Source organism: Streptopelia decaocto (genome assembly GCF_964273445.1).
Source record: "Streptopelia decaocto genome assembly, chromosome: 3".
NCBI lineage: Eukaryota > Metazoa > Chordata > Aves > Columbiformes > Columbidae > Streptopelia > Streptopelia decaocto.
Genome location: NC_138656.1, coordinates 55,992,182 through 56,005,788, shown reverse-complemented (window position 1 = coordinate 56,005,788; position 13,607 = coordinate 55,992,182). Strand labels below are relative to the sequence as shown.

At 39.3% G+C, this 13,607-nt stretch overlaps 1 protein-coding gene across 7 annotated transcripts in view; it reads right to left on the bottom strand.

Moving 5' to 3' along the window:
• The window catches only part of TIAM2 (TIAM Rac1 associated GEF 2), a 170,717-nt gene that overhangs the window by 25,715 nt on the left and 131,395 nt on the right, over window positions 1-13,607 (bottom strand). For all 7 annotated transcript variants that reach the window (XM_082049732.1, XM_082049729.1, XM_082049734.1 and 4 more), the window contains one exon: window positions 5,080-5,183. In XM_082049732.1, the coding sequence (XP_081905858.1) occupies window positions 5,080-5,183 (104 nt within the window). The remainder of the gene's footprint in view (window positions 1-5,079; window positions 5,184-13,607) is intronic.

Here is a 13,607-nt window from a genome sequence, read left to right as displayed (position 1 = left end):
AGTCTCTGCATTCACACTGCTTGGGCACGCTCTAACATGCTCAATTGCACATAGACTTAAGATGGGTTGGAAGAAAAACTTCAAAAGTTATCCAAGTTAGGCGCACATTTGCACACCAGCAAATGAGAAGTGGGACTATGCAGGGAGGCCAAAACTGGACTTCTCACCCTGGTTCCAGGCATGCAGAGTTCATGGAAACATTTACTTCTCACTGTACTTGCAAAAGCTTCTCTCTGGCAAACAGAAGACTACCCACAACTTCCATCACAATAAACAGAATACACCATTTTCAAATACACTGAAAGGATGATTTGACATTATAAAGAAAACTCAAGTATTCAAAGCCAGACTTCTGAAGTACACAGGTACATATTTTTTCTACTTTCTTTTTTCCTCTGTATCTATAAATATGGACATTTCAAGTAGGGCCATTATACTGACCTGCACCTCATCCCTACAAATAGCTGAAAGCATTTGATGAAAATGCTCCACCCTGCAGGAGATGCAGATTTGTGTCTGCCAAAGGTACTATGTGCTCTGCTGACCAGACTTGTCATAAGTTCTTCATTTCCACACCAGATGGACAGAAAGTTGTTGAACAGGAGTGGAGAAGGCATGACCTGAGCTAATCTAAAGCAGCCCATGCTACTGAAAGGAGTTCGGGGATTTTTAACCATCATTTCTGTTCATTGCACTAAGAATGGTATTCCCAAGATACAAAAGTTAGTTTTCTCCCTCTGCAGTGTGTAGTGGTTTTTAAATTATTTTTTTATTAAGAGGTGATGAGAATAGACTTGTCCTCATGTACACATACTGATGTGTGATCAATAACCTGTTCTGGGAGTAGAAATAGCAAAGGTAAATTCTGTAAGTGTCTACACCCAGCTTATTCTCAGAATCAATTTTACTTCTTTGTTGAAAGAAACATAGCACCACTTCAAAGGCATTACAAAGTCTAACCAGTTGGCCATTCTTTAGAAAGCAAATTCTTGTCAACATTCAAAGTTTCTCATCACACAAACTTCCGTTTCTGCATCTGCAATGTTAATTTTTTAAGAAGCCAGCATAAAACCATTCTGCATTCATTTACTATTTTTACCATGATTACAAAGCAATTACACTAGCTATTTTTACCGTGTTTCTTAGATTTCTTAAAGAACTCAAAGGTACAGCTGAGAATCTAATGAAGGTATGTGAAATATTTGCACAGTTTACTCCAAGTTTTTTTCTTAGGATCTGTAAAATACTTACAGTGAAAATACATCTTCCCCCTGTCATATGTGCATTCATATACAGTTCTGTCTTCTGTTAAAATTTAATATGATTCTAGAAATACTTACCTCCGATGATATTCAAAAGATTCAGCACAACTAAAAGTCAGATCACAGCAGTCTTACAAGAGACCTTAGAATAGTAGTTACTTATATGATCAAATTTCACCTTTTAGCTATGCTTGTCTTTCAAAAGGGTATTTTTAAAATACTGAAAATACAAAGTAAAGATAAGCAAGTTAGTAAAAGACCACTAAACTTCATCTTAAAAGAAACAATGGACTAGAAAGAACATTTCTAACCAGTAGAGTTTGCAATTGGAAATCATGAGTAGGTAAAGGAAAGGTTGTATTTTTTATTTATTCAGATATATGGAGAGCTTGATTCTTGGCAACTGTCAACACACTAGGATTTAACTGAGCACCAGGAGCACAGACAATTAGTTCACAAAATGATTAAACACAACTAAACCTAATTGTGCTGACAGGCAAACTCAATCCCCAGATTTTCTGAGGTCCTCTATTCTTCTGTCAACAGTACGCCTACATACTCCAGAACCAACAACTGCAAGGACAACACGACACTGCTACATAAACAGTATTTTAACACAGTTTGAAAATGTACTGCAGCAGAATGTGTTAGAAGTATAACATCTATCCGTGTTAAATAAAATAGAAAATACAGCTAAAGGTATTAAAGGCATAAATGGGGCATCCCAGAGAATACAGAGCTGACAAAACTAATGAGCCTCTGGAATGGATAGTTCTTGATGCTCATGTGTTTGTAATCATATTTTGTAACTTAAGGAACAGCTTCTGTTTCTGGAATGAAACAATCCTATATTGCCCTTCTAATTCATCGGTTAGCTCTCAGACGAAAGACAAACACACAACTATTCTAAATTCATTCATTTCTTGGATTACAAAAAATGAATGAATGACTAAATGAACACCTGCAACAAAAGGCTTATTCCTCTGAGATTACAAGGCACTTATGAAATGCCTCACTGTACTTTCAGTTAAGATGATGTTTAACCTTAGCTTGGTATGAGATGAAGAAAATAAAAGTGAAAAACAAACAAACAGGCTCCAAATGAGAAACACAAAATCTAGAAATTAGATATGCAGCCATTAAATCCAAAGCTTTAAGACTGTTTTTTATTTACTTACATGTTGCAGGAGAAAAATCAATCAAACTTCAAAGCAGTCTGCTCCCTCAGAGCCAAGTAATTACATTTACAGTTGCTCTCAACTGGGAAGTGAGCATCTCTAGCTGTCTCTCCCCTCAAGCAATCCCAAGCTGCCTGTTGTTCCAGGCTGTGCTCAGAACCTCTTAGCGCCACCAACCTCTTCACAGAGCTGTGCTCACAAATCTCCTCTCCCCCATACTTCTGTGACATCGACTAATGCTGAGGTGTCTGTGCTACTGCTCTCCCACAGGCGTGGGTCAAGTTAGCACACACAGGAAACAGAAGGCAAAGGGGGAAAAAGAAAAAAAAAAGAAAAAGAAAGGAAAAAACAAAACAATAAACCCCACCAAATCCAGATGCTACGCATTTTGAGGCTGCACAATTTCCTCAAACTAGCCTTTATTAGCAATAGCTATTGTTCATCTGGCAAGCAGTCCCAAATCACAGCTATAAAAACAGAAATTATTTTAATTCCTTTTTTCCTTTTATACTCAATCAAAAAAGCATATACAATATACACTATCTAAATTTACTGTGAGGTTTGGGGTTTTTTTAATTCTACATCTACTGAGGAAATCAAAAGGGTCAGACAAAAAGCTCTGACGGTAATAGGCATCCTCCAACAGAAAGACAGCAATCAATTACAACCCATTTGCAGAAATTGTAGAGCTGTCACAGAGTCGTTTACAGCTGCAGTTCAAGTCAGCCTGCCTCTGATTGCCAAGCCATTTTCCCCCTCCTTGTACCTACAAAACTAGGACAGCTTTAGACAGTTTTTAAAATGACACTAGCAGACCTTCATGCCAACCCAAGAAGTGAACTGCAATATGGCACCAGTAGTTACTTCAGCAAATTGTGCACAAGCCATTAACACTGCTAGACGTGACAGATTTGAGGCTGGAGAGAAAGGAGGAAGCAGACCTGTCTGTTTTCCCCTCTTATTTTGAGCTTTAATCGCAGCACACGATTCAGATCATTGGAGCCAATTTAGTGTGTTCAGAGCAACAACTAGCCCACATGAGTTGGTCTCTGTATATTTAAATCCTCCTGAACTCCCCATAATTTTCTGTCATCTGGTGCATTTGGCACAGGCAGTCAGGATTGGCTTTGTTTTTCTGCTAAAGTGAAGCTGACACCCCAGATTCTCCTTCACTCCAGCAGGATGGGAGCTCAGTCATGTCTGTGTGCACAGTGTCTGGGGGGCAGCACCTACCCCAGGTGAGCAGGGCACCCTGAGGCACCTGGCCCAGCACCAGCCTGCTGGTGCAGCAGCCACCGAGGCATCCTAAGCCTGTAGGTCACACTCACTGTGCTGCCACAAAGATCCCTGCCCCTAAAACACGGCAGAGGCCCAAAAACAGGAGGGTATTAGCCCTTCCACATTAGCCCTTCCAAAGGAATAGTGTGTCCTAGGGGAAGAAAATCCAGTTTATTCTTGTCTGGTTGCAAAGACTTTTGGGGAGTGTAAGCAATGTGTTACACAGGATACAGATTTTCTCTGTGAGAATCCCCTGCACAGCAGGAGATGGGTTAAAGACCCACCATCACCAGGCCTCTCCTGGCTCTTTGGGGAAACTGCATAAACTCACCTATATTGGACTGAAGCAGATTAAAAAGTAATTCTAAAAGTAAGAGAGGATCAGCTTCTCTCAGTATGTATGGCTAGGGGCACAATATATCTTTCCTTTTCTGGTCTTCAGAGTTTTTAGGTTCTGCCTTATCACTACCAATTTTTCATCCAACCTACACAAGACAGTAATATATTCCAGAACCATAAAAACTCTAGCTTCGTTTCTGTTATGCAAGAATGTAATGTGAGTGTTATCACAAATGTGATTGGAGATACAACCAAGTCACCAACAGAAAGTAACAAAAACATTTCTGTTGTTGGAATGGCAATGCCTAGTAAAATCATGGCCACCAACATGAAAACACTATCCATGCTATCTTCAAAACAATATGCACCTGAGTTGGACACAGGTGGCAATTTGACTAACTCAAAGTAAACTGGATGAAAAATTGCTCTTCAAAGACCAATGCATTTGAATGTGAACACTAATTCTGGGGGTCCCTGCCTCAGCCTCCAAAGTCCTGACTGAGAGAAGGTCTGAGCATCCATTACTCCCGCTGAAGTCAAAACGGTAACTGCAGACACATGAAGGTTCTCCAAATCAGAAAGTGGGAACCACTGACTCTCAAACACTGCACCTCTCTGCAGTCCATTCATGTTAAACAAGTGTTGCTACAGTCACTGCAGTCTTAACCCTAGAAGTATCAACAAAAAGAAAAAATGAACCAAATTTAATCAGTTAGAAAGCCGTAGCAGCTTCACTGTTCTCCACAGAACTGGGTTCAAGCAACACAGAAAGATGAATTTCATAAGTCTGCCTGTTTGCCATTTGCCCCCATCACACTGCTTTTGGAGATGCAGCAGCTGCATTGTAGATGCTGACCTGTCTGGGTGACCTCAAGACAATAAAACACAGCACAGCTAATATTCACAAAGTTTTTTTTCCAAATTAGTGCCATATGTCAAATTATTTCCCACAAAACGTGGAGTGTTAACAGCACAATAACATTTTTTTGTTCATAAGGATTTGACATCAAGCATATTCTTACCTTGAAAGGTGGATCAGTCTTCTCCCTGTGTGGTGCTTGGTCCAGAGTGCCATCAGTACTGCTCCTTTTCAAGCTGGATGTGACATCAGGCACATTACTAAAATCTGCATTCAAAAGAAAACAAATAAATAAGTTAGAGGGTCATAGGCCAGGAACAGGAAAAGTACTTGCTTTTATATGAAAACACTTCCAGTGTCTTGTACAATTACTATAGGGAAGGAATACAAAATTTGTGAACCTCCCCACCCCTTAGAAAAAAACACAAGAGGTCAAAGCAAGGAACAATTATGCCTGGAAACTCTGCCTTCAAAACAGCAGTGGAACATCTAAGACTGTCTGAAGCAACACTCATATTTGATCTACCAAAATAAACCGAACGCTCTTACTAACAGCATGCTTTCAAAGGTAGCATTATCTATAATAAGCACGCTCTGTACTGAGACAACCAGTGAGGATAATTAAATGCACTCAGTAGTTCTCCTTGGATGAGCACCCTATTGTTCAACACGACTTAGTTTGAATCCCATAAAGATTTAAGAAAAAAAAGAGAATTTTGCCTTGGAACAAGCACCCCAATTCATAATACGGACAAAATCCCTTCTTATTATTAATAGTTCACCAATTTTACTAAGTTTGGAGTCCATGTACATGGTAGCTGGCTCAATGCAAAAAACAGAGGAGGCACTGCCTCCTGCTCCACTTTTTGACAGACTGTAGCTTTCAATAAGATTTCTGTGTGAACTCAAGATCTATCCAACAATGCTGAACATTCATATAAAAATTTTCTCTTTATGTTTCCTCAATCGGCTGCTTAAAATCTGCAGAGATGTTTGCATGGCAATTCTAATTAAAACTCTTAGAAGTGAAGAAGAGATTTTTGATCTGCAGTACTATCAATTCACGTAGCTGAAAATCATAAAGCAACCACTAAAAAAAAGGATTTTTAGCAACCTCAGATAATTAAATAGTAATAAAATGAAGGGTTTTTAAAAAATTTGCTGCTTTGTTTCCTAGCCTCTAAGCCTCTAGGGTATAACTCACACTACTTTACCACATTTTCAAACTCTTTCTCAACACCTACAAATGCTGGAGATTTATTTATAAACGAAAGCTGAGATTCTCATTTAATCACTGACTCCAGCAACTGAGGTGGTAATTTAAACAAATATCACTCATCTTGCAGTAAAATCACAAGTGCTAGCAATAATGAAATTATGGAGGACAACAGTATCTCTCCACATGGGTGTTGCTGTTGTCCTGTCCCTGCAGAGCAGGACCAGCTCCTCTCAGCAAGAACTGACAAAAATGGACTGAAGCAAGGAGGGAAATTGGAATTTTAGGCCCAAAAGAGCACCTTATAGCCCACAAGGAGCCTCCCTAGGAAGAGAAAACATGGCAGACAGACTCTACGGGAAAGCCCGAGAGAAAGATGCAAATAACTCAGCACGATGTCATCTTGATACTTTATTTTTCCATATGTTATTAAGGTGCCTATGCCAAACTTAGCATCAAGTCTGACACTTCCCACCCAGATGACAAAGACTTGATTACTCTGTCATTTCCCTGTCCTTGCTGAACCAAGGTCTTATGACTTATCTGCCCTCAAGCTTTTTTACCTTTTCCCCCTGGAGTCAGGTTTGGCTCCTGATATTACCATCTTTGCAGAAAAAAAAAATGTATTTTGCGCAATTCCACCAAACAGCCACTCATCTTCTTTAAGAACTTAACAAGGAGTCTGCATTGTCTAGTTATTATATTACACTTCAACCTTTCTTCCTCCACTGAGCTTAAATAATTTTCTTCTGTTTTCTGGACTTTTGAAGTAATTTTGAGTCTCTCTTCTGCATATGGGTACAAATAAATGCCTGTTAACTTCCACCCACTGTCAACTCGTGGGTATACAAATGGTAAGTCAGCTCCTAAAACTCGAGCTGACTTTTAAATAACATTTTCTTGGGGGTTAGACAATGACAAGGATATTATTTTCCATTGTTTCCAGTTGTGCTCTTTTTATTTGCCTTCTGGGTTTTAATGCACTTCTCCCTCACAGCTCCAAACAACATGCATCTGAGACAGAAGTTGCAGTGGAATAAAGGATCTAGAGTTTGATCTCCGGTAGCTATCTAATGAGAGAAAAACCTACATCCTTTCCTGGACTTTACAAAGGGACCATTAAACATACTTGTCCTTTACAAAACAGGAAGTAAAATTAACTTACACGATGAAGAGAAAGCAATAATGTAAGAGTAAAATAAGGTAAAACAATCAGCAGACAAGAAGAACAGAAGAAATCAGCATAACAAAACCCCAAATAGGCAAACAGAACATTACATTACTTTGTCCAGATGATCTATCTTTTCCTCCCTTCACCCTCATCTTTATTTTTCCTTTGTAGTTTATAGGACTATCAAAGGTAGGTCTATGTAGTCTTGCCTATTTTTGTAGTATTTGCTACTGGTAGAACGTGTTTCTGATAGTAGTTAGGGTAAGCAACAATAAATGCTATTTTAAATAGTAAGAACTAAAAAAAGTTACATGGAAAGGATCCAAGGTGAAAAAGGACATCCTACTGCATGTTGTATGCCAAACTAACAGCGGGAGGGAAGGAAGGACGGACGTGTGGCATGTTGATCAGTTTAGCATCCATATCCTGTCTCCCTTTCCTCCTTTTACTGTGGGAGCACACTTCCTTTGGGTCTGCTCCTATAAACCCTCAAACTGTTCCCAAAGAACACAGAAGCATCAACATCAGCTGCATAGCTTAAAAAAAGTCAAGTCAAGGGGCAAAGAAAATGAGTATTACCTTAGAGAATGGTTAATTTCAAATGCAAAGCCTAAGGACATAACATAGTACCAAGTTTAATACTGAAATTCTCTGTAACTCTAGTACTAAATGGTAGGCGAGTAATAAGCCAAACAATACAAAAATGTATTTTCTTTAAACATTCATATTTTGATTTAGCTCTACAATGGGATTCACATTAACAAAGATGTTCAAAAGTAGTAATGCAAAACTGTTATCTTACAGGCTGGGTAACCACTATCCTTTAAGACAAAACTAGAATGAAACTAAGGAGAGTATGTGCACAATTAAGACAAATGTTCCAGCTGTGTGAGTATGAAATTGTTCCGGTATATAACATTCTGGATCTCTGCTGAGAATGAGCACAGAAAAGTATCCAAGAAGATATCCATTCCTAAAACTCATCCATATCGAGGTCAAATCAGCACCTCTTGGCAATTTAATTTTTAATTAATGTTATTATTTTTAAAAAACTGTCTCTAATATTACTTAACTTACTACTATTACATTACTGACTAGTGAAAGAAAATATGTGACAGAAACACTGCTTGTCAGGCTTTTCAGCATAGTAATGGTGAGTATGCCATGACTAATTTTGTATATACAGCTCAGTTACAGTAGTACATTAGATTTATTCTATTGACATACTTGTGATAAACCTGTCTGGAAGAAAAAGGGACTGATAATATTGGGTTAAACAAAACTCGGTTTAAACCTTTTAAGATAATTTTTCTCTATTGCAGCATACCTCTCTGTCTTGTTTACACACACACACACACACACACACACACACACACACACACACACACACACAAACACACTCATGCATGGGGAGTTGAAATGTAAATCACTTCCATCCGGAAGGACAGGAACCTCTCAAGCAGATGCTTCTGATCTAGCAAACAGGAGTATCTCCAGACACTAAAATACAAAGTCAGCTTGTTGCAAACAAGAAGAGTAGCAGTCTCAGAAAAATGCTAAAATTCTCAGAAAAGCACAGGGGGAAAATGCCATTATGTGAAAAGCTTAACTACATCATACGTAATGCACAACAAAAATCTGCTTTGTTTCTAGCACTGAATGGCCAAGTACTAAGAACCTGCTCAGCACCTTCAGCTACCAAGAGCTTCACCACAGAAGAATGCCATTACTCCTGCAATGTTGTATTTTACTGGCAGGCAGATACGTGACTCACGATCATTCAAGATAAATTATAATGTAAGCACTAAAAACTGAAAGAAAGCATACTTCCTAAGTCATGCTCCTCCCTACTCATCATTCAGTTAAAAGTGGGCACAGAGCACACAGATGGGACAGTCAGTGAGAAAAACAAACACATAAAGCATATCCAAGAGCTCTGTACGCCTACAGGAATGTCTCTTCCCACGTTGCTGCCGTGATACACGTACGAGTGGTCAATATGGAAGTAATTCACATGTTTGTGAGTGGTGATGTACAATGGAAACACATCCCCTAGCAGATGTGTGAGACAATAATAATCTGTCCTACAATCCCAGCCAAGAAGCCAAAGGAAACCAACCGGAAAACATCGACATCGACCATCCGGCAATTCACTTACCATAATAAGCCATCAACAAATGCAAATGTCATTTATCTCTTTTTTTTTTTTTTTTTTTTTTCTGTTTAATTAATGAAGAAGCCTTAATTAGTTTGTAGCCAGTGCTGCACTTACCACTTTAGCCACTCACTGGAAAGGCAAAATTACCATGAGGAGAATGTAGGAACCGACGATCCTGTTTCTTTTATAAATCTTTTTTTCATAAAACTTCAAAACTTGTTCTGTTTTACATTTTTATCACCAGTTTCAAAAAATGCCAAATAATCATCACAAGCGTGTCAAGTGCTATCAAATGTCAAGCACTATGTAGGCGGTGTAACCACCCTCTTTTTCAAACTACAGCAAGAGGGTGTGTTTCCACCTTCCACTCTACTGACAACGATAAATTGAACAAAAAATTCCTTCTAGCTCTACATGATAAGACAACACAGCAAAATTAAATATACCCAGTCTCCCACCCCAAGACAAACTAAAACCACTGCAGGGCATCATTTTCAGCTCTAGGTACTTAATTGCTTCTTTGCCTCAGTCTTTAACAGCAAGACCAGTTCTTCTCCAGGCACCCAGCCCCTTAAGCCAGAAGAGAGGGACAGGCAGCAGAATGAAGCCCCAATAATAAAAGGGGAAATGGTTGGTGACCCACCACACCACGTAGACACACGTGAGTCTGTGGGGCTGGATGGGATCCACCCAAGGGTTCTGAGGGAGCTGGCGTAAGTGATCACCAAGCCACTTTCCATCATTTATTAGCAGTCCTGGCGAACCAGGGATGTCTCAGTTGACTCAAGGTTAGCAAATGTGATTCTATGGTTTTATCCTCAGCAAGTAAAGAAGTCCCCTGACAGGCACAGGCAGCCCTGACCTCGGTAAAAATATGGTGACTGCACCAATATAGAAAATCTGGTTTCCATTATGCAGCATTTCTGAGACTGAAAAATCAGTTTGTTTGGTATCACAATAAAACCATGTCCTTTTACATTATGCAATTTTATTTTTGCCAAAATGCTGAAAAAGAGATCCCGCAGAGCAAAAAAAAATAGCTTGACACCAGGATATTTATCCGTGATGTAGGAGAGAGAGATGAAGTCTCCTGCTTTGTCAGATTCAGGTGAGGAAACTGAGCCTGGGTCTGGCTCAGCTAAGGTAAGATTGACACCTAGTAGCTGTGAGTCTTTCCTGGTATCCCCAACTACACCTGATCCATTTACCACATCAGAAAACATTCACTACAGCAAATAGATTCAGACTCTAAAGCTCATGGTAAACTAGCCCCACAGGATGCAACTGACCCAGGCTGAAATCTGTCTGTCCTCAACAGGGAAGAGTGAGGCAGGATAGCAATCAATGACTACAAAATGACCATGTCTGAGGTGGGTGCAAACCGAGTTGCATTCATGCAACACAGCACTGAAAGAAACTTGCTTTAGCTCACAATATTTAAAACCTGTCATATTAAATTGAAACTCAAGAGCAAGGACTTAAATAAATGATTCAACTGATGATGGGGATGATGTTAAGCAGCTGGTGAACAACATGCAATAGCTATGTTCAAAGAAGGAATGGGAATGTTGGGGAATCTAATGTAGGAAATGATAGTTCTGTGACCTACATAGTAATCCAAGGCTTTCACAATCAATTCAAGGAAAGAAAAATTTAAAATGTGGAGATAAATGAAAAGTTATGTACATATCATATGGGTAAACAGATTGTGTCAAACTAACCTGACGTCTGCCTTTGATAAAAGATTAATTTAAGGACAAAGAACATAGGATAAATTCAACCTTCTGGAAACTTATTTTAAAAAAACAACCTTTGTAATATCCCAAGCGAATTTATCAGCTAAAATGAAAATAATAGGAATTAGAACAAGGCAGAACTGGCTAGCAGGTAAGATAACAATAGGTTGGTCTGAGTTAACTTCTAGGCCTGGGAGAGGCTAATGGTAGATTTTGTCCAAGGTGGGTTTGGGGACCAATTTTACTTGATATTTGCATTATTTGTCTCAGCAAAGAAAGTACAATAGCAAGTACTCTGATTAAATTATCTAACCATGCAAAATTAATACACAGCTTAATTAAGAGCATAACTTGACTACTATAAAGGAGATGCAGGATGACCTTGAAGACAGCCACAGTCCCAGAATGAAATCACATAAAACAAAGTTTCAGGGACCAGTAAGAACAATCCCTTCTATAAGCTGTGGCTCATTCATTGGAAAAAATGAAAGGAAGAAAAGTGTGAAAGTGTGAAGAAGGGGTGAACAAGATGTAGTTGTGAGCTAGAGCTACTTAAGCAATGGTCAAGGCTGACAGATACTGATCAGTTGTATCATTGTCGAGGAATATGTCCATGCTGGCAATTAGAAGACTGGCTTTCAACCATTACATGAATGAATTTCTGCAAGAGGCTTTGCAAAGGATGCTAACAGTCTATCATATTTTAAAATGGAATATGATAGATGTATTAATAGGGTTGTTGAATCACTTGAATAGCAGAGAACTGGACCCACTAAAACTGGAAATTACTTCCCATCCCAAGTTCCTCTGTCACAAACATTTGAAAAAATATTACACAGATGCCTAAATACAGCTGCACAGGCAAACACATGGCCAGAAGTCTCCGTCTGTTTAGTAGAGTGCAATAAATTTGAGACCTACAAAGATCATTAGGGGTCTGGAGCATCTTTCTTTTGAGGAAAGACTGAGAGAGCTGGGACTGTTGAGCCTGGAGAAAAGGCGGCTGAGAGCAGACCTTTTTTATGCTTATAAATATCTCAAGGGTTGGTGTCAACAGGATGGGACCAGATTCTTTCCAGTGGTGCCCAACAACAGCATGGGGGCAACGGGCACAGACTGAACCCTAGAAGGTTCCATCTGAATATGAGGAAAAACTTCTTTACTTTGAGGGTGACAGAGCACTGGAACAGGTTGCACAGAGAGGTTGTGGAGTCTCCTTCTGTGGAGACATTCAAAACCCACCTGTATGCATTAATGTGCAATCTGCTCTAGGTGAACCTGCTTTAGCAGGTAGGTTGGACTAAATGATCTCCAGAGGTCCCTTCCGACCCCAACCATTCTGTGATTCTGTGATAAATAATTTAAGTTTCATTAGTGCTGGCGCGTAAAGATCCTGGCCAAGAGTGTTTATGACTAAGAGAATGCTTATATCACAAGTGCACACTGGTGAAGAAGCCCCAGTGGTTGTCCTGCCATCTGGTCACTTCCTGATTCCAGCTCAGATGTTCATTATTAACTCCAGTGGTTACTCTGCTGCGAACTGATCCTTCTCTTGTTTGTAGTTCTCTGGAACTTGACAGGGAAATGGTGTTCTCATTTCCTGTCCTCTGCTACAGTTTTTAATCTGTAATTGTTAGATGTTTCAGATAGGGCAACACACACACACACAGAGCTTCAAGCAACTATGATGGGCTTGGTCTCATCTGAAAAGACAGATACCCAGATCTCTGATCAGAGCAATTGACAGCATTTTTAAACACTGATATTGTCCAGTGATTTCAGATAGATGTGGCAAAACAGCAATAAAGTGGGCATCAACTTATTTCTGAGAATACTAATATGAATTTTAGCTTGAAAATAATGACCGTAATTATAAGAAATTATAGGAGGTTCCGTCTATCCACTAGGAAAGAATGTCTTCAATATTTTCCCTAATTCCCAAATGATCTAGAAACTGCCAATAAAGCAAAACACAGTCAATCTTCATAATGTAGAATATTCTCCCTCTCCCTATTACAGAGAGTTTCCATAACACAGCTGCATGGATTAGATGGAAATGAGATATTACATTTGGGTAATAAGGTTAAGCCAGGTGTATGGAAAGCCACATCTTTAATTGTTGTGTGAATTCTCCAGGCTGATCAGTTACTTGTGATAAGCTTGCAGTTCCCATATTCTTCTAGCCAATGTTACTATCAAGAGAAAAGTAAGCTTCCAAGAGAAGATAACAAATATTTCCAAAAAACCCTGGTGCCAATAATACTAAAGTCTGAGCCAACTCTCAGAAAGGTACAAAGCCTTGGTGGTCTTAATGCCTTCAGACATACTGAAAAACAGGGAGTGGTAGGCAAAGCATTCCAGCCTTTCCTGGAGAAGAGAAGGATCAGTGTGGTGAACTCTAAAAATGCTC